We start from the raw sequence: 25,506 nt of genomic DNA, 5'->3' as shown, positions 1-25,506 counted from the left end.
TGTGAGTTACCAGGTTCTTGAGGAGCCCAGGGAGTGTCCAGGGCGGGACATAACAGGTCCTGATGTGGGATGCCAGTGGCCTCCATAATGGAAATTAGTTTCACTTTCTTGCTTGCCTTTTGATGGTGAATCACCAGGAAAATAAAGAAAGGCCAGGTTGGAGAGGGCTTGGAGCAACCTGGGATAGGGGAAGTTGTCCCTGCCCATAGCAGGGCCTTTAAGGTTCCTTTTCACCCAAACCATTCCAAGAGTAAATGAGAACAGTCAGGATAGTTTCTTGCATGATCTTTGTGCTGGTGAAGATGCAACTCTCTGCTGTGCTTATGTTTCACAGGCAACATCCCAGTAATGCAGAAAAGATCAAAAACAGCAGTGCAGTAACAGCAGGAAAATACAAGAAAAAGGTAAATACAAGAATGAGGTGTTTTTCTTAAACTGGTGGTGATATGTTTACAGACACCTGGGGATTGATGAACTCCTGAAGAAGTTACCTGGTAGCAGGACCTGATAGGAGATATTTAGGTAGGAGCAGATGGCACTGAGTTGTCTTGAAGAAACATGTTTTGCTCAAATCTTTAAGGGCTTGAACTGCAGACTGCTTCCTGAGCCCTTGGAGCATCTGGACTGGGAAGGTTTGCACATCCCATGGACCTGTGTTAGCTGAGGGATGATTTTTGGTGGAGGCTTTGCCCAAGTTGTCAGGTTGTTCTGCTTTCAGCACCAGCTTGTGATGTGCCAGCCTCGTGGTTTGCCCACTCCTGGAGAGCAGCAGCTTGAGCAGAGTGACTGCAGCCCTATGGTCAGTGCCTGTTCTTCTCCTGGCCATACAATCATGGAATGGTTGGGGTTGGGAGGGACCTTAAAGCCCATCCCATCCCACCCCTGCCATGGTCATGGACACCTTCCACTATCCCAGGTTGCTCCAAGCGCCAGTGTCCAACCTGGCCTTGGCACTGTCAGGGATCCAGGGGCAGCCCCAGCTGCTCTGGGCACCCTGTGCCAGGGCCTGCCCACCCTTCTCCCATGGGCAGAGGTGGAAGCACGGGAGCTGCCTGTTTATAACCTACTGAAAAGCTGTTGTTGAGTCTTCAACCTTAAACCCCTCCGTGGGACTGCAGGGGTGAGGAGCAGGACTTGTTCAAAACAAAGGTTGAAATTGCCTGTGGGTTTGGCTCAGTTTGCTCTCTTTATCTCTCTTTCAAATGCTTTGTGCTTTCTGGGGAATAGACCTTTTAAAGCAGCTTAACGTGTATCTGTGATCCAGAGACTTGCTGTGGTACTTGAAACTTGTCCTCGAGGTTCATTTGCAGGTTTCAAATCAGGGGAAGCTGCAGACTTTCTATACATGAAGTGCCCAAACTCCTTGCAAACAAAGTGTTGAGACTAAAACTTGCCCATAATTACGTAAGCTGGGAATAAATCAAATATTTCAGGAGTTTTCCTTCATCTTCCAGCATTCCCTCATGCTGGTATGCCACACTGTGCCTTTGTAAGGTCACTGTAACCAGCTGTCCCCATGTGCTGTTGAGGTTACCCTGGGTCAGTGTGGGCTAAGTGATGCTCCCTTCAGGGTTTGAGAACTTGAGTGCTCACTGCCCAGCTGTGCCAGCTTAATCTTGGGGTTAAAATGCTTCTTTGGTGTCCTTCTCCAGCTAAAGAAGTGTTTGTGCACTCCTTGGCATTGTGTATTTATATTTATATATAAAAAAATACGAACCCCAGCTCTTGGGACTGTATTTCACTCATCTTGTACCCGTGGTTGAGTATACACAAAGAAGTTTGTTTGCTCAGTGGCATCTGTTGCTGGCCTGTTTCAAATGGCAGAGCTTGTCCCAAACCACAAGGAAATATTAATTGAACATTTTATTGGGCCACTGGTAATGACATTTGTTAAATATTTGCCAAGTATTCTTCTTGCTGGCTTCTTCAGTGGTGTCACATTCTACTTCGTTGCTCTTCCAGTTCACCTTTAGCTTGTTTTCAGTTTTGCCATCACTTTTCCATCATCTTTTTCAATCCTGCTAACAAGTCTACGTGGGTTTAGATTGTATCAGTCCTGCTGGAACCCCTTGAGTTTGTGCTTTTGTAAGGATGTGTTTCACTGGGCAGAGAAGCCAATGAGATTTGTCTTGTCACTGAATTCACAATTGCTTTTTAGTTTTGAGCCTCGTGGATAGCTTCTCCCTTTCATTTACCTTTGCTTCCAGCTTCCCCAGGTCCAAGCATGCCAATGCTGCAGAGCCATGCAAGGTAACAGAGCAGTGCAAGGTTCCCCTCTCCTGCTGAGCTTGCAGGGAAAAACCTATAAAAATATGTGTGTTTGCCTCAAATAGCTGAAGCTGACAAACAGCAGAAACACTAATGCTGTCTGCTTTAATAATTAGAAATGTAGCAATATTGGTAACCAGTAAAAGGGGTAAACAGTCTTTTAAAATATTAAAGTAAAAGATGGGTGTGATGGGGGAGGAAATGGCTGTTAGCATTTTGGGTCAACTTAGGTTGTCTCAAATACATATATATATGTGTGTATATGTATGTATGTATATATGTATATATAGCCTATATTGGATCCTTGGATGAGGGAACTCCTCAGAGCCCTCCTGTAATTAATGCCACTTGCATTTTGATTGTGTTGTGCACAAGCCCAAAGTGGGCCAGGTTTACTTTCTCCTGCAGTGGACCGTGTTGATAAGGCAATATATAACAGATGATTCATGAAGTGCTGCTTGTCATTGCCAGGGCTGCTTGAATAGTGAGCAGATTTTGGGCAATGCTTCTTCACCGGAAAGATTTGGGCAGTTTAAACTGAGAGGAGGAGGAGGAGGAGAGAAAAATCTGCACTGTATTTCTGGCTGTCTTAAAGGAGCTGCCTCAGAGCATTTAGAAGAAGTTGGTGGGGGGAGAATGGGTGAAATAAAGGGGGGTAGAGAAGCAGGAAAGCACACGGAGGTTGCATAATGATGTTGAAAAAGGGAACAATTAGAAAAGGACTGTAAAATCTCTTGGAAAGCTTCTGTGGTTTTTCCTTTGCAAGGAATTGCAGCTTGGCCTTCCCTTCTGAAAACTCAGGCATTCATTACTGGGCACATCTCGATCAGCTCCATGTTTTTTAGCTCATTTTGTATTGGCTATTACCTCAGAGAAGTTTGATTAAAATGTGCCTCAAAGAGCCATCTCCCAGTGCAGAGGAATGTGCGTTGGCTCGTGGTCCTGGGCACACTCAGCCCTCTGCCTCCTCATCAGTGGCTGAACCTTTGTTCATCACATAAGAAGCATTTAAACCCCAAAAAGTTGCAATTTGAAAACTGGATCTTTGGGTCATGAGAATCCTTTTTTTTTTTTTTTTAGTTTGGCCAAAATTAGGTTATCTTAATTTAGTTTGGTTTTCTAATAACAAGCCAGTTATTTAATCTATCTGTGTATCTATCTGTTGGTATCTGCTGGAAGAAGAATTGTGTTTCAGGGGTTTTAGTTCAGGGGCTGAGCATCTCGGCCTGGGTTTTGGCAGCACAGCAATGTGTTGTTTTAAATGTCTTTTTAAGCATGTCACTCCTTCATTCGGGGAGCAGTGACATCCAGCTGAACTGAACTCCATGTATCTTTCATGAGCAGTGAAAAACCCTGATATTTCACACGTAGGAAATAATTCACTTTATTAATTTTTCTGGAGAAGTGGCGCTTTAATGAGGTGTCTGTCAGCGAGACTTAATTACAGTTAAATTCTGGGAGCATTAGTACACTGTGTCTTGTTCCATGTAAAATGAACTTCCATTTGTCACGTGAGCATTGGTTTGCTGATAGAATTTGTGTTAACTGCACTTTGAGGAATAGCAGTTACTCATAACTGGGCTGTCACATCCTTCTCCTGCCTGGATTTTCCTGATGTGCTCCAACAGCTTATGTTGCATTTGCTCAGGGAAAATAATGCTCAGGTTGGTTTTGGGGTTGTGTTGACAAAATTTCATCCCCAAGGAGAGGGTGCTCAATGTGAGCCTGAAATAAGGAATTAATCTTGGTGTGTGCTGTTCCCAAGAAATTCTCAGGAGTGTTTTTCAAAGCATTTGAAAGGTTACATTTTCCCCCATGGGAGCTACAGTTACCTAGTCCTTGCTACTGTTTGTGGTGGATTCTGGTAAAATCCTCAATACAGGTGCTTCTGCTGGAGAGCCAAAAACATGGGCTGCCTTCTACTGCAGGTCCATGTGCGTGTCGAGTGGTGAGGTTTGCTCCTCTGCTCAAATAATGTGCACAAGAATGGGGCAAAATTGCATTTTTCACACCTTTATAGCAACGAGGATTGTGCAAACTGGAAGAGTCTGTGAGCTCTGGCCTTGGGAGCTCGGGGCAGGGAGGAGTGGGCAGGTAACTGTGAGCCCTGGTTTGGAAGGAGGGGGGGTGAGATGGATGACGGGCTGTTGGCCTTGACTTTGGATGCAGTGGGTCTAGCTGCAGACAGACAGGGATGCAAAGATCATGGAATTCCCAGGAGCACTGGAAAGGGAAGAGCTGTGTGCAGCCTGTCTGTCAGATGGGTCCTGAAGGAAGAATCCCTGGGTAAAACCGAGTTTTCCTGCATGCTGGGTTGTGTTTTACAGCACTGCATGCGTGGGACTCATCTCTTCCAGTGAAAGCAGTCATTTTCTCCAGCCAGCAGAGACTTGCAATAAAAAGAAATTGCTGTCCTCAGTGCTGTGAGTGAGTCAGGAGAGGGGACCTGTCCAGGCACAGCAGGAGCGAGGTCCCCAGGATGGTGACACCGAGCTGGCCTTGTGCAGCACGGCGGGGCGTGCGTCCTGCTGGGAAGCCTGGCTTATTTCTTCAGCCTGCCTGGGGAAAAAGGCAGCGCAGAATGCTTCAGAATAACTCAGAGGAACCTGGATCATGTTTCTTGTGGAGGTCTTGCTGGAGGGGATGAAGGCTGGCATGTTTTTAAGAAAGTGAAGTGCAGCTTCCTGCTGCCGTCCCAGGGAGATGGTGCAGTTTGAGTGTGGTTTGTGCTGTTGGAGCATCTTCAGGGGCAGGGAAAGAAACGGACCTGGCTGAGTTAATGGTTGCACTCTATGGTCCTAGAGGTTTTTTCCAACCTTAATCATTCTGTGAATGTGAGCAGGGTCTCTGTTGGGTTGTTGCAAAGCTCAGCCTGTCTTTGCTCCCTGTGCAAAGGGGTTCTTCCTCACTACCTGATGCATGGGAAAAAAAAAATAAAATAAATTACTCTGAGTCAAATAGCAGGGCTTTGGTTGGGAGGAAATGTTCTTTACTTATTTATTTCCACAGCTGATACCTGCTGTCAGAGCCTGGTGGAGGCTGAAGGATACATTTGAGTCAGGACTGCCTCTCACAAGATATTGACCTGGAAGCATGATCAAAAGAGAAGGGAGAGGACTAGAAAGGAGTATTTATTCTAGTTGTACATGGTAGGTACCTAATGCTTCCTTGGGGGCTGTGTTTGCCTCTCCTTGTCAGGCTTCTCTTCATCCCCTTGTTCATCCCTCTTCAGCCTCAGATGGAGGCTTTGAGGATGGGCTTAATCATAACAAGTGAATGAAATATTTAGCATTAGGAAAAACACTTCCTGCTTGAAGCTTTGCAAAAACCATCAGCTTGTGACAGGAAAAAGCAGTCTGAGGTTTTGTGTTATAAATTATCGAACCTGCAGAAAAGCTGGAGACTTCTGGGTCAGTGGGCAAAAAGGCTTGATGTGATTTCAGGGCAGAGTGTGGCTCTGTCCCCGGCTGCTTTATGCCTTAGAGAAGATGGCCTTGTCATTGCAGTCTTGTTCAGGAGGACATTCTGTGAGCTGTTGAGACTAGAAAAGCCTTTTACTGTGCAATTTTCTGAGTCATCCCTGAAGATTTTGGGTGGATTTACACAGATTACATGGTTTTGTTCATCTCAGTTGCTGTGACTGGGTGTCTCTTACTGCTGTTGCCTCTACTAAATTGTGTTCTGTCAACAGAAGAAGGTGGTGGTGGTACCTGCTGGATCTGATTCTGTTATTCTATAATTGCACTGAAACAACAAGCTATAGTCAAAAGAGGGCAAATATTAGTATTTAGAACTTGAAAACCACCTCTGACCCCAGAAAGCTGATGATAAACCTGGGCAGGAGCATCACTTTCTACATTGGGGCACTTCTCCTTGTCTGTATTGGTGGTTAAGGGCTTGATCCAGCACCTGGTAAAGCCAGCAGGGATCTCCCCTTTGCCTTGAGCTGGCTGGGAGTGGTGACCCCAAACTGCAAACATTCGTGTGGACCTGCAAGGGGGAGGCTCTGGGCTCTCCTGGGCCAGCACAGTTCTGTGTCCCAGCATTTGGGGTAGACGTCAGGAGGAATTTCTCCCCTGAAAGAGTTGTCAGGCTTTGGAAGGAGCTGCCCAGGGAGTGGCAGAGTCACCATCCCGTGTGGCAGCCCAGGGCCACTGGTGTGTGCAGCTGGGAGAGCCCACAGGGACCAGCAGTGGTCCTGGGTGGCAGCCACAGAGTCACCCCAGTGTTGTGTGGCCACCAAACCCCAGTGTCCTCCTGTCAGCTGACAGCATTAGAGTCACAGCTGAATTCTGTTTGGCACTGAAAGTGTGCTGCTTCTGGGCTTTGCTCTAAAAATGCTGGGCTAAAAATAAACTGCTGTGCAGGGATGCTGGAAGCAGGGGAGCAAATGGAGAACTTGAGCATGGAACATAAGGCTTGGCTGACTGCAGGGATGGGATTGTGGAGCAGCAGCAGCCAGGCCAAGGCAGGACAGTGCTGCCCAGGGGAATAATTCCCTGGGAAGGGGAGCAGGAAGTGAGGGAACTGAGCGTGGCAGGTAGACATTGAACTCTTCTGGCTGCCCCACTTCAAAGGGAGCGGGCCATAAAAGCCCCAACAGCAGTTGGGTGAGGAAAATTGCACCTCAGATTGGAAATCCTGCTCAGCCAGGCTGGCCTCGTGCAGGTCCTCTCAGAAACTGCTGTTTGGGCTGCTCAGACAGTGCAGAAAAAAAAGCACTCATGTTTAATGAGGTGTTCAGCTCATTTAAAATGGCAGCGAACCTGAGCAACCTGAGCTGGGCAGAAATGAGAGCATCTCCTTCCAGCAGGCTTGTCTCCCTCCTCAGACAGGGATATCCAGCCGTTGTGCACTTCCCATGCCTGGATCTTCCCAAGTGCCAGTATGAATGACATTCCCCACATTCTTTCCTTAGCTGCAAGGAGCCGATCAGGCCCAGAGGTTGGGAGTCATGCTGGAAGTGCAGGGATAGCTCAGGCTTTAGCTGTTGGCCTTTCTCTTCCCTCTTCCTGAGGGCATTCCTGCTGTGGGATGCCCCAGTGCAAGGAGCTGGATATGGACATCTGATCCTCCTTGCTGCCTTTTTGCTCCAGTAGGAAAAATCTTCAGTGTCTGCATTCGCTGGCGGAATGTCTAAGAGGAGTAACTTAGACTATATTTAAATAAATAAATAAATAAAAAGCAGCATATTTTTGGCAATAATTTAGACTTTTGCTGTAAACTGTCTACATTCCCTGGGGGATGAGGTCTCCTTTTGAGAAAATCTGTTCTGGATTCAGCATGTTTGACGATTTCTTTGTGTGACTACCTTCAGGTTTTTGTTTTGGTGGGGTAAATGAGCACAATAATGTGTGTGTGCTTCTAAGTGCTCAGCTTGGGGGTTTATTGCTAATTTTTTTTTCTTTAGAATATCAAAACCCTCTCTTCAGGATACTGGGACTGACAAGGTTTGTGTTCCAGTATTGCAACACAAGGTGTTCTCTGTTTCAGACTGTAAATATTTATCTCTTGTCAAAGCAGAGCAGTTACTATTGGGAACTGATCTGGCATGTGAAAAGGTTTTCCTTAAGGAATTTGTTTCCTTTTATTTACAGTGTTATCGTATATTTAAATTCCAGGGCCTCAGCATATAGCTCTGAGGCTCCTTCCCAGTACTGGCAGCTAAAATGGGAATTATGGCAGCCTCGGGAAAGGGATAAGGGAGTTCTGAGCACATGCTGGAGCCAGCCAGCGAGTGTGGCTGTGAAACCCAGGCAAGCACAGGCCAGGTCCCACTGTTCTCCTGCCAGGGCAGTGCTGGGCTGGAAGGGGCATGGACTGAGCTCAGGTGGGCACAGGTGTTCCCTGGAACAGCTGCTGGGCTGTTCCCTCCTCCTGTGGCTCTTCTCTCCTGCAGCAGGGTCTCTCAGCCCTGTCCATGTCTCTGCTTCTCCTCCTGCCAGCAAACCTGCTTTGTCATAACCTTCGTGCTGCACTGGGAGCCTTCTCCAGCCACCTCCTGTTGGATTGCTCTCTGCTGTGTCTGCCACAGGTCTGAGTATCGTTCCTGCTCCTGGGAATTCCTGCTGCCTCCCTGCTGCCTGCAGGTCCTGCTCCTGGAGAGCTGGAGCTTTCATCTCCCTGCAGTGCCTGGCTTTGCTGGGGAAATTGTTCCTGTTGTATTGTGCCACATGTGGGAGGCTTATTCAGCCCGCAAAGGTCTGGATTTTATTGTTTGCTTGAAGTTCTGGCTACTCTTGCCTGTGTGCTGGAGTCTCAGGAGAGCAGCCAAGGGCTGCCGAGGAGGGCTGCAGGTTGTGCTGCTTTCCCTCTCTTAGGGAACAGCCTCATCGAATGGAATTAGTTATTGAGGCTGAGTTCAGCCCCTGCTGTGGCAGGGCAGAGCTGCTTTTGCTTTTGTTTAGCAATGTGCAAAATACATACCTCAGACTATAGCCAGCACTGGCCTTTGAGCTCATCTTGCTGATTCAGAGGTGGTAGGCAGATAAAATGGAGTGAAAATAAGAAATGCTTTCTTTGCCTCTGGTGTTTGAATATACATCTGTTTATTTCACACGAATATACTTCATGTACATGAGAACAAATCATGTCTGTATTTAATATTTTCATGTGTCCATATTTCTGCGTGGTGTGTCTGTCCAAACCCCAAGGACAAGCTCTGGGTGGATGTCCAGGGAATGCCTTTATCGTCTCCTGAGTTTATCATCGCTATCAGGTCACATCAGCTTCAGTTCTTGCTCTGTAATCTGTCTCCAGGGATGCACACTCAGTGCACCCTTTCTTTTTCTCCTCTCTGACATCTCGTGTGAAATTTGCTGTTTGTGGCTTCGGGGCAGCAAGCCCTGTCCTGGTTTGGGGAAGGGTTTGTCACTGGGACTGGATGGATGCAGCTTTTCCAGGGTGGTTTATGGCTTTATGCAGAGTTTCTAATAGCACTTGCAAATCAGACTACTAAAAGGTAAATGGCCAAAGTTATTCATAAACACTGTGATAGTCGGAGACTCTGAATAGAAAGCTTTGTTCGGGATTTCCTGGAGTGAGAAGTAAAGCTGTCTTGGTCTAAGGGAGCTGCTCTGTGTGGATTCAGTGCCGGGCTTATCTCCCTTGTTTAATGCGATATGTTTTAGCAGAATCAAAGTTGGTTCTGAGTGTTACTGGCAGAAATGGCAGCCCATTTGCATATTTACTGGCTTCTGGGAGTCTAGATATGTCAGCAGCCTCTGCTCCTTTTCACTCGATCTTATCTCCCCATTCCATTTCAGGAAAAAATTCCTGCAATCTCCTTCCCCCCGCCCCAGCCCTGCAGTGTGCTTTGCATGCCGAGTGCTCTGAGGTAATGGGACTCTGTTTGCTCTGCAGCGGCCCTGCCGTTTGCTTGAATGTGAAGCTGGTGCTGAAATGTCAATGTTCAGCGGCCTGACATCCTGAGGAGGTGTCTGTCTGTCAGAGGGTGCTGAGGCTGTGCATGGTTTCCCTCAGGAAGGGGCTGCACTTGGCTGGAGGTGGCTGCAGGCATTGGCTGTCAGGCCATTTTTCCCCCTCTGCCGTAATGTAACCTGTTAATTATTGTGTTCATAGAAGCACAGAATCATTTAGGTTGGAAAAGTTCTGTAAGATAAATCCAGCAGTTTCCCCATCACTGCCATTAACCCATGTCCCAAATGCCACATCCAGATGGCTTTTAAATCCCAGGGATGGGGACTCCACCGCTGCCCAGGGACTGACAACTATCCACGCAGAAATTTTTCTAAATATCCAACATTAACCTCCCCTGGCACAACCTGAGGCTGTTTCCTCCCATCCTGTCACTTGTTATCAGGAGGAAAAGACCAATCCCAGCTCAGTGCAACCTCCTGTCAGGTACAGGATGGATCCAGATTCACGCTTACACACAGAGTCTTTGGGTTTGTTTTGTTTTCACCTTGTATTCATTCCCGTTCATTTATTTTAGAGTATCCCAAGCAGCAGGTGATAAGGTGGATAAGGTGAGAGGAGGTCCTGCAGAGCAGAGCTTTGGTGACTAATGGCAGCTTATCTGCCAGCAATCTGCTGGGAAAGCCCAGCAATTTCTCCTGGTGCAGAAGCTGGAGCTGTTAGCCAGAAGTTACAGGAGAAGGTTTAGGAGCAGGCAAAGGTGCAAAATCACGAGCTCCAGGAAAGCAAATGAAAGACCATGAAGGTTAGGCTTTGATGTTTTCAAAGGCTGGGAGCCAGTTGCAGGGAGGAGTGTCCTGTCTGTGCTGTTTAGTGTGAAAAGCCATAAAGGGCTTGGAGGTGTTGGTGGATGAGAAACTCAGCATGACCCAGCAAAGTGCTCTGCAGACTAGAAGTCCCAAACCCCCAAATCCTGGGCTGCATCCAAAGAACTGAGACCAGCAGGAAAGAGGGGATTCTGCCCCTCTGCCCCACTCAGGTGTGACCCCAGCTGCAGAGCTGTCCCAGCCCTGGGGCCCAGCACAGGAAGGACCCAGAGCTGCTGGAGAGAGCCCGGAGGAGGCCATGGAGCTGCTCTGAGGGCTGGAGCCCCTCTGCTCTGGAGCCAGGCTGGGAGAGCTGGGGGGGCTCACCTGGAGAGGAGAAGGCTCCAGGGAGAGCTCAGAGCCCCCTCCAGGGCCTGAAGGGGCTCCAGGAGAGCTGGAGAGGGACTGGGACAAGGGATGGAGGGACAGGACACAGGGAATGGCTTCCACTGCCAGAGAGCAGGGCTAGGTGCGATATTGGGAATAAATTGTTCCCCGTGAGGGATGGGCTGGGATGGAATTCCCAGAGCAGCTGTGGCTGCCCCTGGATCCCTGGAAGTGTCCCAGGCCAGGTTGGACATTGGGGCTTGGAGCAACCTGGGATGATGGAAGGTGTCCCTGCCCATGGCAGGGGTGAAATGGGATGGGTTTTAAGGTCCCTTCAAATCCAAACCCTGAGTTAGGGCTCTAAGGCTTCCTTGAGGACAGAGAGTTGAAATCCCATTCTGACTGGTGACTAACAGTATTGTAAAACATACCTTAAAAAGCCCCCATGGCAGGTACTGTGTCAGTCCTTGAAATATGTCCAATGTTTTGCGTGGCTTTACAGTCCAGTTTTCTTATTGCCAAGAACAATTCCAGTTTGCCTTGCTATGTTCACATTGTTCAAACAGGCAAAATGGGCCATATAAAATGTAAATCCTTAAGTAAATGGAGCTCTTCCTTCACACTGAGTTAAAGAACCATTGTGATGTTGGGAGCAGCACCTTTGGGAAAATAATTTCCCAAAAGTTTGCTGGCCTTTGTCAAGGTAACCTGTGGGTACTTCTTTAAAGGCTTTTGCTCCTCTTTGGTTTTGATGGTGTTATAAACCAGATAAATATATAATAACAACCTGAAACCTCCTGAAGCCTGAGAAGTGCCAGTTGCTCCTTCCTTGCCTTTCTTGCTCGTCAGCTTTTAAGACTGAAATATTTGCCTGAAGATTCTAGTTTTTATTATAGGGTGATGCTGGTCATGAGAAATGTAACCCTGTTCAGAGTGGTACAGCAGAGGAACTTACAGGTTTGTGGTGACTTACTTGGTTTCCTATCCTGGCTATGGATGTGTCTGGAAAATGTTAATTATGATTTTAAACTGGAAATCGTAGAACCCCTGTGAATATAAAACTATACATTTATTTCAGCTTCCTGTGGGGATTCCTGCCCCTTTAGTTATCAGGAGTCTGAGGCTTGGAGTCTCAGGAGCTTTGTCAGAGGAGCCAGGGCTGAGCAGAGTGCCCAGGACTGCCCTGTGAGCATCCCTGAGGGATGATCCCATCAGCAGAGGGATGCTGTGAGTGGTTACATGTTTTCCCAACAAATAAAATTAAATTATATTGCACTTCAAAGGCGAAGTTGTGAGTTCTTGCTTTCTGTTTGGTGCATTACCCTTCATGCTTGTATGTAAAATTTGGATTTAGGTAAAAATCCTTTGAGTAAGATACACAAGACATTTTTATTGGATGTAGGAGAACAGGCCCTTTAAATAAAGAAATGGCAGAGTGGCACCACACATTGGGGTTTGGATGAGATGCTCTTTGCAACTCAAACCATTCTTGGGATTCCATGATCCCATGCAGCACTGGACTGTGGGAAGGGCACTGTTTTGATATCATGATCTTGGTATCATTTGGTATCGTGCCAGACAGGAGGGATAAAACGTGCAGAAACGTAAACTTTGGAGCCTGTGAGGAGGTCCCAAAGCTTTTTTTGGGTGAGGGTGTGCTGTGCCCGACATGCTGGGCACCAGCCAGGGCTGAGGGTGCTCGTCTGAGCTCCACACACATTCCTGCAGTGTGGGCTGGGAGCACAGCCCGGGGCTGGGGCCCAGAGTTATGGGATACTAGGGGACAGGAGTGACACGGGATGTCCTGAAACAAAATAGTTCTTTGGAGGTGGGCAGTGTTGGAGCCAGTAACTGAGGCAAGGAAAAATGTAATAAACCCTGAGGTGAGGTGGCTCCTCCAGAGGGAGTGCGTGGAGGAGCAGGTGTGGAGGGGGACCCTCTGCTTGGAAGGAAGGTGAGCTCATGCTGGGGCCACGAGGTGATCCCAGTCAGCCTCTGGAGCAGGGGGACAGTCCAGGGGATGGCATGGCACCGTGTGGCTCCTGGCTGTTTGATGTGCTGGCACAGGCTCTGCTGCAGAAGATCACTGCTGTGATCTGTGCCTGTGTCACTGTTTTGCAGCCGACAGCAGAGGGCTAAATGTCCACTCCATGGTGATGCAACGTGTTTGTGGAGACCTTGGGGCATGTTTCTTTCCCAGAGCCTGCCAAAGGTCAGGACTGCCAAAGCCACGGGGGCAGTAGGTGGGAATGGCAGCGAGGTTAACAGGGGGCACTGGAGAGCAGCACGAAGCTTCTGGATCAAACTGGCCCTTCCAGAAAAAGACTTGAGGAAATGTCTCACCAGACAAAAGAACTGCACGAGCTGGGTGGCAGGCTTGCTTGAGTGTTCAGACCAAATTATTTTCTCTTGGTAATCAGATAGCATTCAATTAAAAGAAAAAAAAAAAAGAGAACTAGTCTGACCTTAAACAATGTTTGTTCTTTAAAAAAAAGTCAATATTCCTTTTCCAAGTTAATGAAAGTAATTAACAGTGATTGATGACACATGTACTCAGCTATTTTATGCTGGGAGACCAGATGGGTTAGGCACAGCTAGTGACCAGTAATTCTGATTCTTTGTCAGAAGGAACAAGAAGTTCAGATGTGGCTGGAACAGCTCAAGTACGTGAAGAGAAAAGGTAAATGTTTTTCTCTCTGCCTTTGCCTACCTGAGGAGCTGAAAAACAACCCCAGGTAAAGAATTGCTTTCAGCCAATAAGGTGAGCTCCCTATCTGCTGGCCACACAGCCTCTTCCTGGCACTGAAAATGTTGCTGGGGGGATTCTGGCTAAAAATAATATGGAATTACAGAAGGGTTTGGGTCAGAAGGGATCTGAAAGACCATCTAGTTCCACCCCGCTGCCATGGGCAGGGCTGCCCCTCCCTGGTTCAGGTTACAACCTGGCCTCGAATATTCCATTTTTAATCACTTCTCAGTCAAGCAAGTAAAAGGAATTTTGATTTTTCTGCTCCTGAGTATGTGAAGTGAGGGTGATCTGCAAGGCAGGGCTCCCTATCTGCTGGCCACACAGCCTCTTCCTGGCACTGAAAATGTTGCTGGGGGGATTCTGGCTAAAAATAATATGGAATTACAGAAGGGTTTGGGTCAGAAGGGACCTGAAAGACCATCTAGTTCCACCCCCCTGCCATGGGCAGGGCTGCCCCTCCCTGGTTCAGGTTACAACCTGGCCTCGAATATTCCATTTTTAATCACTTCTCAGTCAAGCCAGTAAAAGGAATTTTGATTTTTCTGCTCCTGAGTATGTGAAGTGAGGGTGATCTGCAAGGCAGAGATGAAGAAACGGGATAAACTCCCAGTCTGCATTCACCTTCTGTCAAGCACTACTTCCAGCTATGTGATTTGGACTCCTTCAAATGTGGAAATAGTAGGATGGAGGAAAGGCATGGAATTGGGAAAGAAGAGTGCCTCAGAAAAAGCCAAGACAGTAGATTTTTATAGGTAGCTCTGCCCAATTTGTGCCGACTCCTGCGAGGCTCCGGTAGCAGCTGGAACAGGCTCCCGAGGCAGACTTTTATCCTTTCTCCCTCCCACGCGGATCCATCTGTGAGACTGCTTGTTCTTGCTGCTCTTGCTGAGAAACTGGATTGAGCTCAGAAGCATCCTGCTCTTTCAGACCCTCTGCCAGAGTCTTGCTAGTCAAGGAGGGCTCTGTATTCCTGCAGATTCGCAGTCCCAGGTTTCAAACAGGCGCTGCCATTTCTGAATCTGCAGCTCTTCCTGCTCGACTCCGAAAAAAATAATTTCCAAGCTGTTGGCCACTTTAAATTGGGGCTCCCATGGAGTGAACATGAGGTGCTGTTTCCAGATTTGCTCAGGATCTTTTGTTCAGAGTTTTGGGTGATGCCTGGGAGGATTTAGGTTCACTCCTCATGCCCTTGGTTGTTCCCAAAGTGCTTTATGTATTTGGGATCCCTGCAGTGGTTTCAACATCAGTTCTTGTCGAGGTCTAAAAACTGCTGAGAGATCTGCCCAGTGGTATTGCTGTGAAATCTGTGGAAGTGGAAATCGTGTGGGTACTTCTGTATGTTCCTAGCAAGGAAGGAGAAAGGGCACAAAACTTTTGTGGTTTTAGGTGTCCATCAGATTTGTCTTTCTAGGCTGTGGAGGCACGTTTGGTTTTCAGAGCAGCTGTAAGTGCTGGTCAGACTGGTGATTTGCAAAAGTGTCTGTGCAAGGTACCACAAGGGATTTCCTCAGTTTGAAACTTGGTGATGAAAATACTGCCAGGGGCAAGCTCAATAATGTCAGTTTTGTGTTAATTTAACTTAGAAATGGGCATAGAGTGTTTTCACTTTCACTGAGATACCATGTTTTCAGTTTGGGCTGTGTCTCAGCACTTTGACTTCCACCAGAGATCAGTCTGAGCACCTGACTTTGAGACACAACTGAAAGGAGCCTGGGAAAAGCAGCTTTACTCAGGGAATCTTTGTAATTCCCTGGAAATCAGCTGTGGAGCGTTCCTTGACAATAAGAAGCAAGAGGATGGGAAACTGTAGAAAGCATTTTCCTTGATTACTTTTGTAGACAATTTCTGTTACATGTAATTACATTAATTATTTCCACCTAGGTTTTCCACCCTTCCATAGCTGTGGATTAGCTCCATGTTAATAAAGCAGCTCATAATTAGTTAATAGTGTCTTGCCATTTGTGGCTGTTCATTTTGTTTCTGACGGTGACTTCAGTGCATGTGTAGCACTGCTTATATTGCAGGGACTTGCTTATGGAACAATGGCAGGATTGCTCCCAGGGACTGTCCAGGAAGGCACTGCAGCTCCTGGGTGAGCTGGGGGAGTTTGGAGCAGGTTGATCCTGGAATCTTGGTACACACACACACTAAAATTTAACGTGTAGGACAAATGTGCCCAGAGATGGAATCCCTGATGGTGTCACCACACAGAACCTCTCAGGAGTTGCAGTGTTTGGTGTGAGCAGCAAATCTTCCCTGTGTGTGTGAGCTGGAGAGTGGAAGTTTCAGGGAGAGGCGGAAGCAGAGTGCTTGTTCGGCTCTGGGCTGTCATGTGAGAGAAAGCCTCTTGTGGATGCCTGGCTGGGAAAAGCCAGCATTTGCTAAACAAATGCACTGGGGCTGATTGCTTGAAGTGTGCTGTGTTTCTGAGGTGCTCTGTGTGTTTGAATCACCATGCTGAGCTTTTGATCTCAGATGCAGGCACCTCTGGTTCTGGTGCTGCAGGGAGACGACGCGTTTGGCACAGATGGGATGTCCTGGCAAAGAGGGCCGGACTGGTCAGTCTGGATCCTCCTTGCCAGGGCATGTTTGTACCTGGCGTTCCCTTGGAGAGGAGCTCTTGGTAACAGCTGGACTAGGTTGGGTTTCCTGTTTAATTGTCACACAGTTCTAACTGTAGTGAAGGCTTCAGTGCTCACGCTGCTTGTGCTCCCTGTCCCCCTTCCATGAGAATTCCTGAGTTTTGTGTCAACATTTCCACTTGCCAGTATTTCCCTTAACTTACTGAGTGCAGGTGTGGAAACTATAAAGAATCTGATACGTGATTTCAGTGCAATATAGGAAGTTTTACAGAGCAAAATTTATATTTTGTGAGATGGGGCTGTCATGTCGGTGTGCAACAATCCAGAGCTGAGTTGGTTTGATGACTGTAGGTTGGTGTTCAAATGAGATTTTAAGGTTTTTTAAGGTCTTTAAAAGTTCTTCATTGCCACGTTCTTCAGCAGCATCCAAGAGGATGTAATTTGGGAAGCCTTTCATAGCAATACATGGCCATGGTCTCACTTCTCAAACGTGACTTGTCTTGTGGGTTTCCTGGCCTCATGCACTTGGTGTTTCTCCTCTTTCATAAGAAATGTGTCCACTTGCTTTTGGAATTCAGGAGAACTTTTGGTTTTTCCAGCACCCCAAGTCAGTTTCTCAGTGCAGCTAAGGAGGAGCAGGTAATGCAGAGAGCACACTTCAAATTGTGCTTTTTCCAAATTGTGGACCCTTCCCTTCCTCCTGGGTCCACTCAGCTTCTCACCCAGCAAAAGTAGGGGAAAAAGTTCTAGCTCTGACAGAAATAGCTGGAAGGCTGAATGATCAGTGATTTGTCTGTGTTAACCATGATTCTGCATCACTGTGATATCTTTAAGTCACTTCTGTCTGGGCTGCAGGTTTATTATAATCTGCTTCTCCTGCATGAGAAATTTGTACCACACCTCTGATGGTTTTGTTGCCCTTTTGAAACTCTTACACTGTGTACTTGGAAAAGGAAGGGGAGCCCATATCTGCACAAAATCCATGTGGTCTTAGAGGAACTGGGCTAACACAGCAGCAGATTCGCTTCTTTTTTTTTTACTTTTCATTATTCCATGGTAATCCAGTTGCTCTTCTGGCCACAGATGAGCATTAAGCGGAGAGTAGATTTTACAGTGTCACCTGCTATTCTCACAGTGTGTGTTTAGAGGCAGAAAACTGCTTAGAGGCTCCAAACTCTTTGAGGGGGGTGTCTGATGGTGTTTGAAGTTTGCAAATACATTTCCTGGAAGAGGTGTGAGTACTGCTGGAACTGTAGGAAAAGCAGCACTTGTGGGCAGTGCTTGTGAAACCTGCTCTCCTGGCACAGATCCAGTGAAGCTGTGTTCTGCTGGACAAACAGGAGTTGAGGGGATGTTGTCCAGGGCTGTGGGGGTCCTGGGGACTGCTGACACTCTTTTTGTCACCTTGCAAAGTGGTGGCTGGGAAATGGAGGTCCCTGGAGGGGAGGTGAGTCTGGGAGGCTGTTTCACACTGGCTCTGCTCTAAATAAAGCACCGTGGCCTAGTGGAAGGTGTCCCTGCCCATGCCAGGGGTTGGGAGTGAGGTGGGCTTTGAGGTCCCTTCCAGCCCAAGCTGTTCCATCACCCTGTATAAAGATGCAGTAAATCTCCCTGTGGTCACACTGAATTGTTTCCAGGCACTTCTAAGCCTCTTGCTTCCCTCCTCTTTTCGTGTATGGATCCTGTACTGGCAGTATTTTATAAACAAACCCTGAGAAGCAAAGGCAGCTTCCCCCACCCTGGTTAAAGCGCAGTATCTGTTGTCAAAGGAGAGATTTAATCGATGGAGCTCTGAGAGAGGCTGTGCCTCCCTTCACGTTGCTGTGTTTGTGTAAACCCAAGGCTGTTTGCTTCTAAATGGAGCCAGGAAGGTAATTTTGGGGAAAAGAAGAACGATCTCGTTGTAATCGATCTGTGCCAAGGCAGAGGGATCAGAGGTGGCACGTTTTGGAAGGTGGTGGTGGTGCTCCCATGGCTTTTGGAGAGCAAACCCCATGGTGGGGTGCTGCTAGAGCAGAGCCAGGATGTGGAAGGCCTTCCAACGTGTGCTCCAGGGGATGCTGGCAGCAGTGCTGTTGCTGTCAGGGAGAGCCGGGGCACCAGAGCTCCTGGTCCCCAGTAACCTGCCTGAGTCAGCCTGAAAGCCCAGCCCCAGGCCAAGATTCTTATCGGGGCTGGAGAGCAATTAAAGCTCTGAGAAATGGAGCTCTGTAAAGAAAGCTCTGTGGTGACTGTCAGTGGTTGCTGCACATCTGGACTTGTGATGGCACAGGAGCACATCTGGAAGAGGCTGGGAGGAGAAGGGTGAACATTCATGCTGCCACAGAATCACAGAACCATAAGGGGTTTGAAGGGACCTTAAAGATCACCTTATTCTAGCCCCCTGCACCTTCCACTGTCCCAGGTTGCTCCAAACCCATCCAGCCTGGTACTGAACAGTGCTAGCAATGCATCCACAAGATCCCTGGGCAGCCTGTGCCAGTGTCTCACCACCCTCACAGTGAAACATTCTTCCTGATACCTAAACTCCCACTCTCTTCAGTGTGAACCCATTATTCCTTGTCCCTTTGCTGCAGTTCCTGATGCAGAGTCCCTCTTCAGCTTGCTCAGAGCCCCTTCAGATAATGGAATGTTGCTTTGAGGTAACCAACCACTCAACCTTCTCTTCTCCAGGATGGACAGCCCCAGCTTTCTCAGTCTGTCTTTGTAGGGGAGCTGCTCCAGGCCTCCTATCAACAAATCATTATTGGGGCAGAACTATAAGATTCTTATGTAAAAAAACCCAAACAACAAAAAAACAAACAAACAAGAAAAAAACAACAAAAAAAACCCAAAAAAAACCACCCACCAAACCAAAAACAAAAACAAAGCTTTCTGTTGGGGTAAGAGAAGATCTGGAATTACTTTAAATCCAGGGAAGGTGCCTTGCCAGGCTTGGTGGTTTGCTGAGGCTCCAAACGAGGGAGAAATGAGGTGCTGCAACCCCTCAGTTTGTCCTGCAGGAACAGAGGCCCGTGTGGGGCTGTGACAAGGAAGTGACAGCACTCTCAGACCGTGGCCACCCTCTTACCCAGGGATGTGATGAGGGTACAGCTGCTGATGCACCAGCCCCCGTGGTTTGGGGAGCCTGTGCTCTCAGGTGTGCCCTGCTAGAAGCAAGCTGAAATAAACAGGCATTAAGTGGCTCCTTGTGCTCCTGTTCCTGAGATTTTTAAAATCCAGCAGTGACCAGACTCTGAAAATTCTCCTGCAAGGCAGGAAGCCTGGTGCTGCCAGTGCTGGTTAAAAGATGTTTGACAAACCTGCTGGTTTGAGCCCAGTTCTGCCGGGCACTCCCTGCGGTGCCACCTGTGGCTGCTCTCCCTTGTGCAGCCCCTCCTTTGCCCAGTGCCCAGGGACTGCCAGGCCCGTTCCCGTGGCCATCCTGGGGCTGGTGGCATGCTCTGGCTGGCTGTGCCCTGAGGTGCACCCCAGGATCCAGCAGGGAGCCTTGCTGGGACCGTGTGGCCATGGCAGCGGGCTGGGGGTGCCTCCTGTGTGCGGGGTGGCAGCGGGCACGTGGCCCCGGGCCAGTCCCTGCCCCTGATGTCCTCTGCAGTGATGCTCGGGGTGGACTCGCTGTTCCTCGGGACAGAGGTGATCGCCCTTGTCCTGGGAGGCACTGGAGCAGAAGTTAAACAAACTTGATTTGTTTTTCTTTTTAATCTTTTTTTTTTTTTCTAAATGAGATAATTTGCTTGGAAAACCCTCTAGAGCTCCCGATAGCCGAGATATAGAGAGAGACAGCGTTTCACTTCTTTTAATTTAAGGAGTGTTTTCCTTGAGATGGTGGCAAAAGGACAAATTTACACAAGAATTTTTGCAGGTGGAGGCCTGGTGTTGATCTGAATGGAGATCAGTGCGAGGGCTACCTGAAAATTACAATTTGGGGGGAGGTAATTTGAGACAGGACTGCTGTGTCCTGGAGAGAGTCATTGAATCACAGAGTGATTGGAAGGGACCTTAAAACCCATTCCATTCCACCCCCTGCCATGGGCAGGGACACCTCCCACTGTCCCAGGCTGCTCCAAGCCCCTGGCCTTGAACTCTTCCAGGGATGGGGCAGAAGCAGGAATAGATTAAGTTGGTGGTGCTGTTGAATGATTTTGGTGCTGTTCATTCAGTCCAGTTTCTTTGGGGAACTTTCCCTGTTCTTGTGCTGGGAAAATGAGGACAGGGAGATCTGGTAACTCCACTCCAAATCCTTCTTGTCTGCAGCTGAAATGGCTTATGCTACAACAGTACCTGCTGGTTTTAATGAAAATAAATTATGTTAGTATTTTGCTAATGCCTGGTCTAAGCTGACCCAGCTCTGTTTAACAGGATGTGCTGATTAATGGGACTGGAACATCTTGAACATTCGGGATGGCAGAGACCTGCAGGGATTAGAAATGACATTTAAGTGATTTTCTCTCGAATTTGACGCGTAACATGGAATGCGTTCCAGGTCTCTAAGAATGCAAGATGGGCAGAGAGGAACTTGGAGAGTGGTGATGCTGAGACACTTGGGCTGCAGAGAAACAGCCAATTAAAGGGGGTTTTTAATGAAGCACAGCAAGGGACTGTGTTCAGCAGTGCCTGCCCAGGCATTTTCCTGCACATCAGGGAAGTAACTTTAGAAAGCCCATCCCGAACAACTGTGCTGATGCTGGAAGTCTCAGACCTGGTTTTGTTTCTTGGAAAGGAACACTCAAATCCGAATGTGCTAAGAGCTCTTCCAGGAATAGCCAGCACTGGCTGAAATGCTGTGGCACACTGTGGCCAAAGGGTCCCTGTGCAAGGCAGGAGCAATCCCCATGGCAGCTCCCATGGCAGCTGCCAGCAGCCATCCCTCACCCCAGCGGTGCTGCAGGGCACCACTCCTTGGCAGCTGCTGCCAGAGCAGTTTGGGGTGAGCAGAGTCAGCTGGATCCCTGGGGATGGGCTGGAGCTGGCTGCTGCCAGCAGGGTGACCTCACCCCAGCGCTGGGTGATGCAGGAGGAGCTCCCCTGGGTGCCCAGGAGGACTGGGATGCTGGTTCTATATGTTTTATGGTGCAGGGAAGGGAGATCACCTGTGGCAGTGGGGTACTCTGCATGAGGACACAGCTGGGTTCAGTCTGGGTCAGTGGTGCTGGCTGGGAGCTCGTGCCAGTGGCACAGCACAATCCCTGAGACAGCCTGCCTGTAAAACAGGGTTGCTCAGGAATCCCAGAATGGTTTGAGGGGAAAGGAATCTCAAAGCCCATCCCATTCCACCCCCTGCCATGGGTAGGGACACCTTCCACTATCCCAGGTTTCTCCAAGGCCAGTGCAGCCTGGCCTTGGACACTTCCAAGGATGGGAAATACTGGCTGTTGCTTGGTATAGTGCCAAAAACACCCTGACCCCCCCAAAACTGAACTTGAGCAATTTCTGTCAGTGTATGGGTGGCTGGTTAGGTCACCATGGGTCTCAGGTGGGGTTTTTCCAAACCAGGGTATGGTTTCTGTACTTCCATATTTTGGGGGGCTGGGGTCAGAGCTTGCTGACTCTGTGGGTCATTTCCCCTCTGTTCTCTCTCCTTCCCTCTACTACACAGCTTCAAAATAATTGGGAATGCTGGATTTTTTTCCCCTGGGGCAGTATGGAGCTGCTTCTTGGTAATCTGCTGGAGGCTTGGGTAGAGTGGGAGTGGAATTGATTGTGTGGGTTTTTTTCCTTCCTGCTCCAAGACCACTTCTTGGCACTGAGGAATTTTTCTTTAGACTTCTTTGGGGAACAGATGCGTGAAGTACAGTTACCACTCATACATATGGCTTTTAAAATATGGAAGCTGTTGGACTGAAGTGGCTTCATATGGTGCTGTTGGAGGATGAGAATTAACATGGAATTTTGGGTTTCTGAGACATGAATGTGTCGTTGGAAAGTTGTTTAATTGTTTTTTTTTAAATAATGTTAAGTATTAATTTGCATCTTTATGGTTATTAATCAAAGTAACATTTACAACTCTGAAAATTACTCTCTCTGCAGCCCTTAATGCCTAAAATAGCATTGTAGTTTAATCTCAGGGATAAATAGGTTATATAATGTACAATTTAAATGGCTGTTAATCTTCATTTGCTAACGCAGACATCTTTTTCTTTAATTGCAGGTTCCCATTTTAAAAGCTATTGGAAGACACTCTGCCACCCTCTTGGATTACTTCCCATACGACTCAGCATGTCACTGTGCCCTGGATTTTATAAGGTGGCCATGATTTAATCCCCACTTCCCACTCCTATGTATTGGTGAAGCACTGGAGCTCTTTTGAGCTGCTGTTACTCCCGTGGGAACTGATCTGTCTCCAATCCCTTCTCCCAAGGACTAGACATTGCCAGCAATGAGCTCCCAAAGCCATCCAGGTAAGGGGAAGGCCACTTGGAGTCCCAGCAGCGACCCCAAAACACAGTTTGCTGCATGAACACACCTTTTAATTGTGCTGAAATGGTCATCCAGACCCCCTCCCTTTCGTTATTCTCTGAAACTTGGTGTGAAGGTGGAAAGTGCTGTAGGTGTTACCCAAGAGTTACAAGGAAGTTTTACTGTTTCAGACTTCTGATTGTTCTAAAATTTGGATTTCTAATCGTCGCATCGGTGAAAATTGGTATTTTCTGAGTCATTAACCAGATACTTAATTTGTTAAATCTGTGCTGATGAGCCTTAATGATATGGAGTGTATTTCCAAGGAACAGGCATGGTTCTGCTGGTGCCTTTGTTGATATTTAGGAAACCTGTTGGACTTTTTAACAGGAAGGAATAGTTTTGCTGGAACAAAAGTCAATTGATCCACCTCAATGCTGTCTGGGGGATTATCCCTAATGTGTCTTGTAATTTGAAGCATGATTCATCACTACCAAATTGTGCATTTCTGTCTGTCAGGAGAATTTGTAGCTGCTCAGTTACCTGCTTTCCAGCTTAAAGGTGCCTCACACATTTGTTTTTAGGGAGTCTGGGGCAACTTTTGTGTTAGTTAGAGCTTTGTTAGAGGAATTTTAATTGTGCTTGGGCTGTTTCAGTTTATAGTACAGAACTGGCTGCTGGGAAGCAAATAATCCAACAACAAGGCACGTGGAAGGATTTATTTCACTCTGCCTCTGAGAGATTACTCTGTGACTTCAGTTTAATCAGGTTGGGGTTAACAATTAAGGCTGAAGTGCTAAAAGCCAGAGAACAGCTCCTAAGATTTAAGGAACCGCTTGTTTGTGGGGGAAGAAATCCTGCAGTAAATAGGGGAGCTGGAGTCTCCAGGCAGCAGGGGGAGATCTGACCTTCTCACAACTGAAATGAGTTTATGAGTCTCTAAAATCATCAGAATTATCAAAAAGAAAAAAAACAAGCCTGGCCTCTGCTTCTATAATGTAGCAGTCTTTAGATTTTGAAATTTGTTGGTACTATGAGGAGTTGAGAAATGTGTGTTTGTATGAATGCAGGTGTTCACTGGAGACACAAATGCAGAATGATGTTTTTCAGAAGCTCTGTTCTTTAGATAGCAGGTAATTGTTGTTTCAGTGTTTCCATGACTCAGGAGTGAGGCTGGGCAGCTGTGGCCATCTGCTTTTCTCTCATTGTGGTGGTGGGACACCTTAAACACCCACCTCAGTCCAAACCCAATTGTGGGCTTCTTAAGGAGCTGCTCTCCAAAGGTTTGGGAAGTGGTGATGTCCTTCCTGGTTGGGCTATTATGCAGTGGAAGCCTGATGCAGGTTTGCCTTCCCGCCTTTCATAATTCATCACTGAACACTTGTTTCTCCTGCCTCTTTCTGCTGCTTTGGTGTTCAGCATTCCTGTCAGTCCAAAAATCAGCTTGAGCTTTGTTTTTCTAGCAGCCCTGTCTAGAATGGTGCTGAGAAGGGTAGTCTGATCAAAACCCAGGGTGTGGCAGCTGAGCAGGATGCTGTTGGATACCCACCTTGTGCCCTTCCTGGGTGCTGGGTTCTTACTCTGGTTGGACTTCCAAGGGCTGGGTTGGAATTCTGCAGTGTTTCGTGGTGGCTTTTCACCCCCGGTGTTCTTACTGCTCGTTTCTCTTGCAAGAATCAGTTGTATAATACGGAGCAGAAATATTTCTCAAGCCTTGCCAAAGATGACATCTGGACTTTTCATGTCAGTTATCATAGCCATGTTGATTATACAGCTACAGGTAATTATTCCTAATGATGGGCATTGTTTAAGGGAAGGCTCTGGCTTAACTCAAGAGCCTATTAAGCCTTGCTTCAGTAGGTTCAAGCTTTCTTCTCTAATCTTCTCCAAGGCCAGCACTAATGGGATGTTTTAGGAGCCGTGCCATGAAATTGTTGCGGCATAGATGAATGGAAGTGCTTTGGGTTGGGTTTTTTCTGTGCTTTTTTTGATTTTTCATTTCACTCTGCAAAGCTTTTCTGAGAAGTGTTGGGCACCGAGGCCCTCTCGCTGAACAAGGTGGAAAAATACGGAGAAGATTTAAGTTAGCTAAGAAAAGTGTGACTTCTTCCCCATCACTGCCTCTTCTTTTGTGGTGTTTTGGACTCAGATTCTGTAGGGAATAAGAAACAGCTTTTGGAGAAGAAGAATACCCAGGTGGGAGGAAACTTCCTGGGAGGCATCACGTGGCCTTTGGCTTTTGGCAGAGGAGTCACTGCCTCTTCCAGCGCTGGAACAAAGCTGGAAAAAAAGACGCTGGAATTGTGCTGTGAAGGCTCAAGTTGCTGCGAAGTATAATTAAGACAATTAGGCTAATTAAGATAACATTTAGGATTATGACAAAGCTTGGGGGGGGCGGGGGAAAGCATGTTTAGTTTCACTCCTTAACCTGTTCACATTGGCCACAATTTAAGCTTGCCTTACATAACCCGTGGTGCTCACCTTACCCAGGCTGACTGGGTTGTGAGTAGGTGTGGGGTGTTTTTATAGGGTTTTTTAATGTTTTGGGGTTTTCCCCCCTCTTTTATTTACCTTAAATGATTCCTTGCAGTTGCCTTCTACCTCCCCCCTTAATTTTCAGTGGCTTGAGTTTCACTATCGTTCGCTTCTTTAATCAGTAAAGATTGTTCTGCTGATACTAGTTATACATAAAGATTAGTTTTAAAAAACCAAAACACTTAAAGTTAATCACTCAACTGATTTGTATTTGTTTAAAGTTCACTTTCCTTTGTAAAAGCTGAAAATCTCCATGTTCAATGAAGCATTTTGTTTATGAAATGTTATCCTGCAGGAATTAACCAGTCTGAATGCAAATGCTCCATCCTTTCTTCAGAGCCACTCTTGCAGAGATGCAAATTTCAGCTACATTTTGCAGTGCTGAATGTTTGATAATTAGGAA

General features: G+C 47.4%; 1 protein-coding gene across 2 annotated transcripts in view; it reads left to right on the top strand.

Annotated features, from left to right (window-relative positions):
- Positions 1-25,506, top strand: part of HDAC4 (histone deacetylase 4) — a 176,839-nt gene that overhangs the window by 2,241 nt on the left and 149,092 nt on the right. Inside the window, exons 2-3 of one of the 2 annotated variants that reach the window (XM_039704597.1) lie at positions 22,321-22,415; positions 22,531-22,570. In XM_039704597.1, the coding sequence (XP_039560531.1) occupies positions 22,549-22,570 (22 nt within the window). In that variant the 5' untranslated portion in view covers positions 22,321-22,415; positions 22,531-22,548. Of the gene's footprint in view, positions 1-22,320; positions 22,571-25,506 lie in introns of both variants that reach the window. The other variant, XM_039704596.1, reaches the window with a different exon arrangement.

This window comes from Passer montanus, unplaced genomic scaffold (assembly GCF_014805655.1).
Source record: "Passer montanus isolate IOZ18808 unplaced genomic scaffold, ASM1480565v1 scaffold178, whole genome shotgun sequence".
NCBI classification, from domain to species: domain Eukaryota; kingdom Metazoa; phylum Chordata; class Aves; order Passeriformes; family Passeridae; genus Passer; species Passer montanus.
This window is presented reverse-complemented; position numbering and strand designations above follow the sequence as displayed.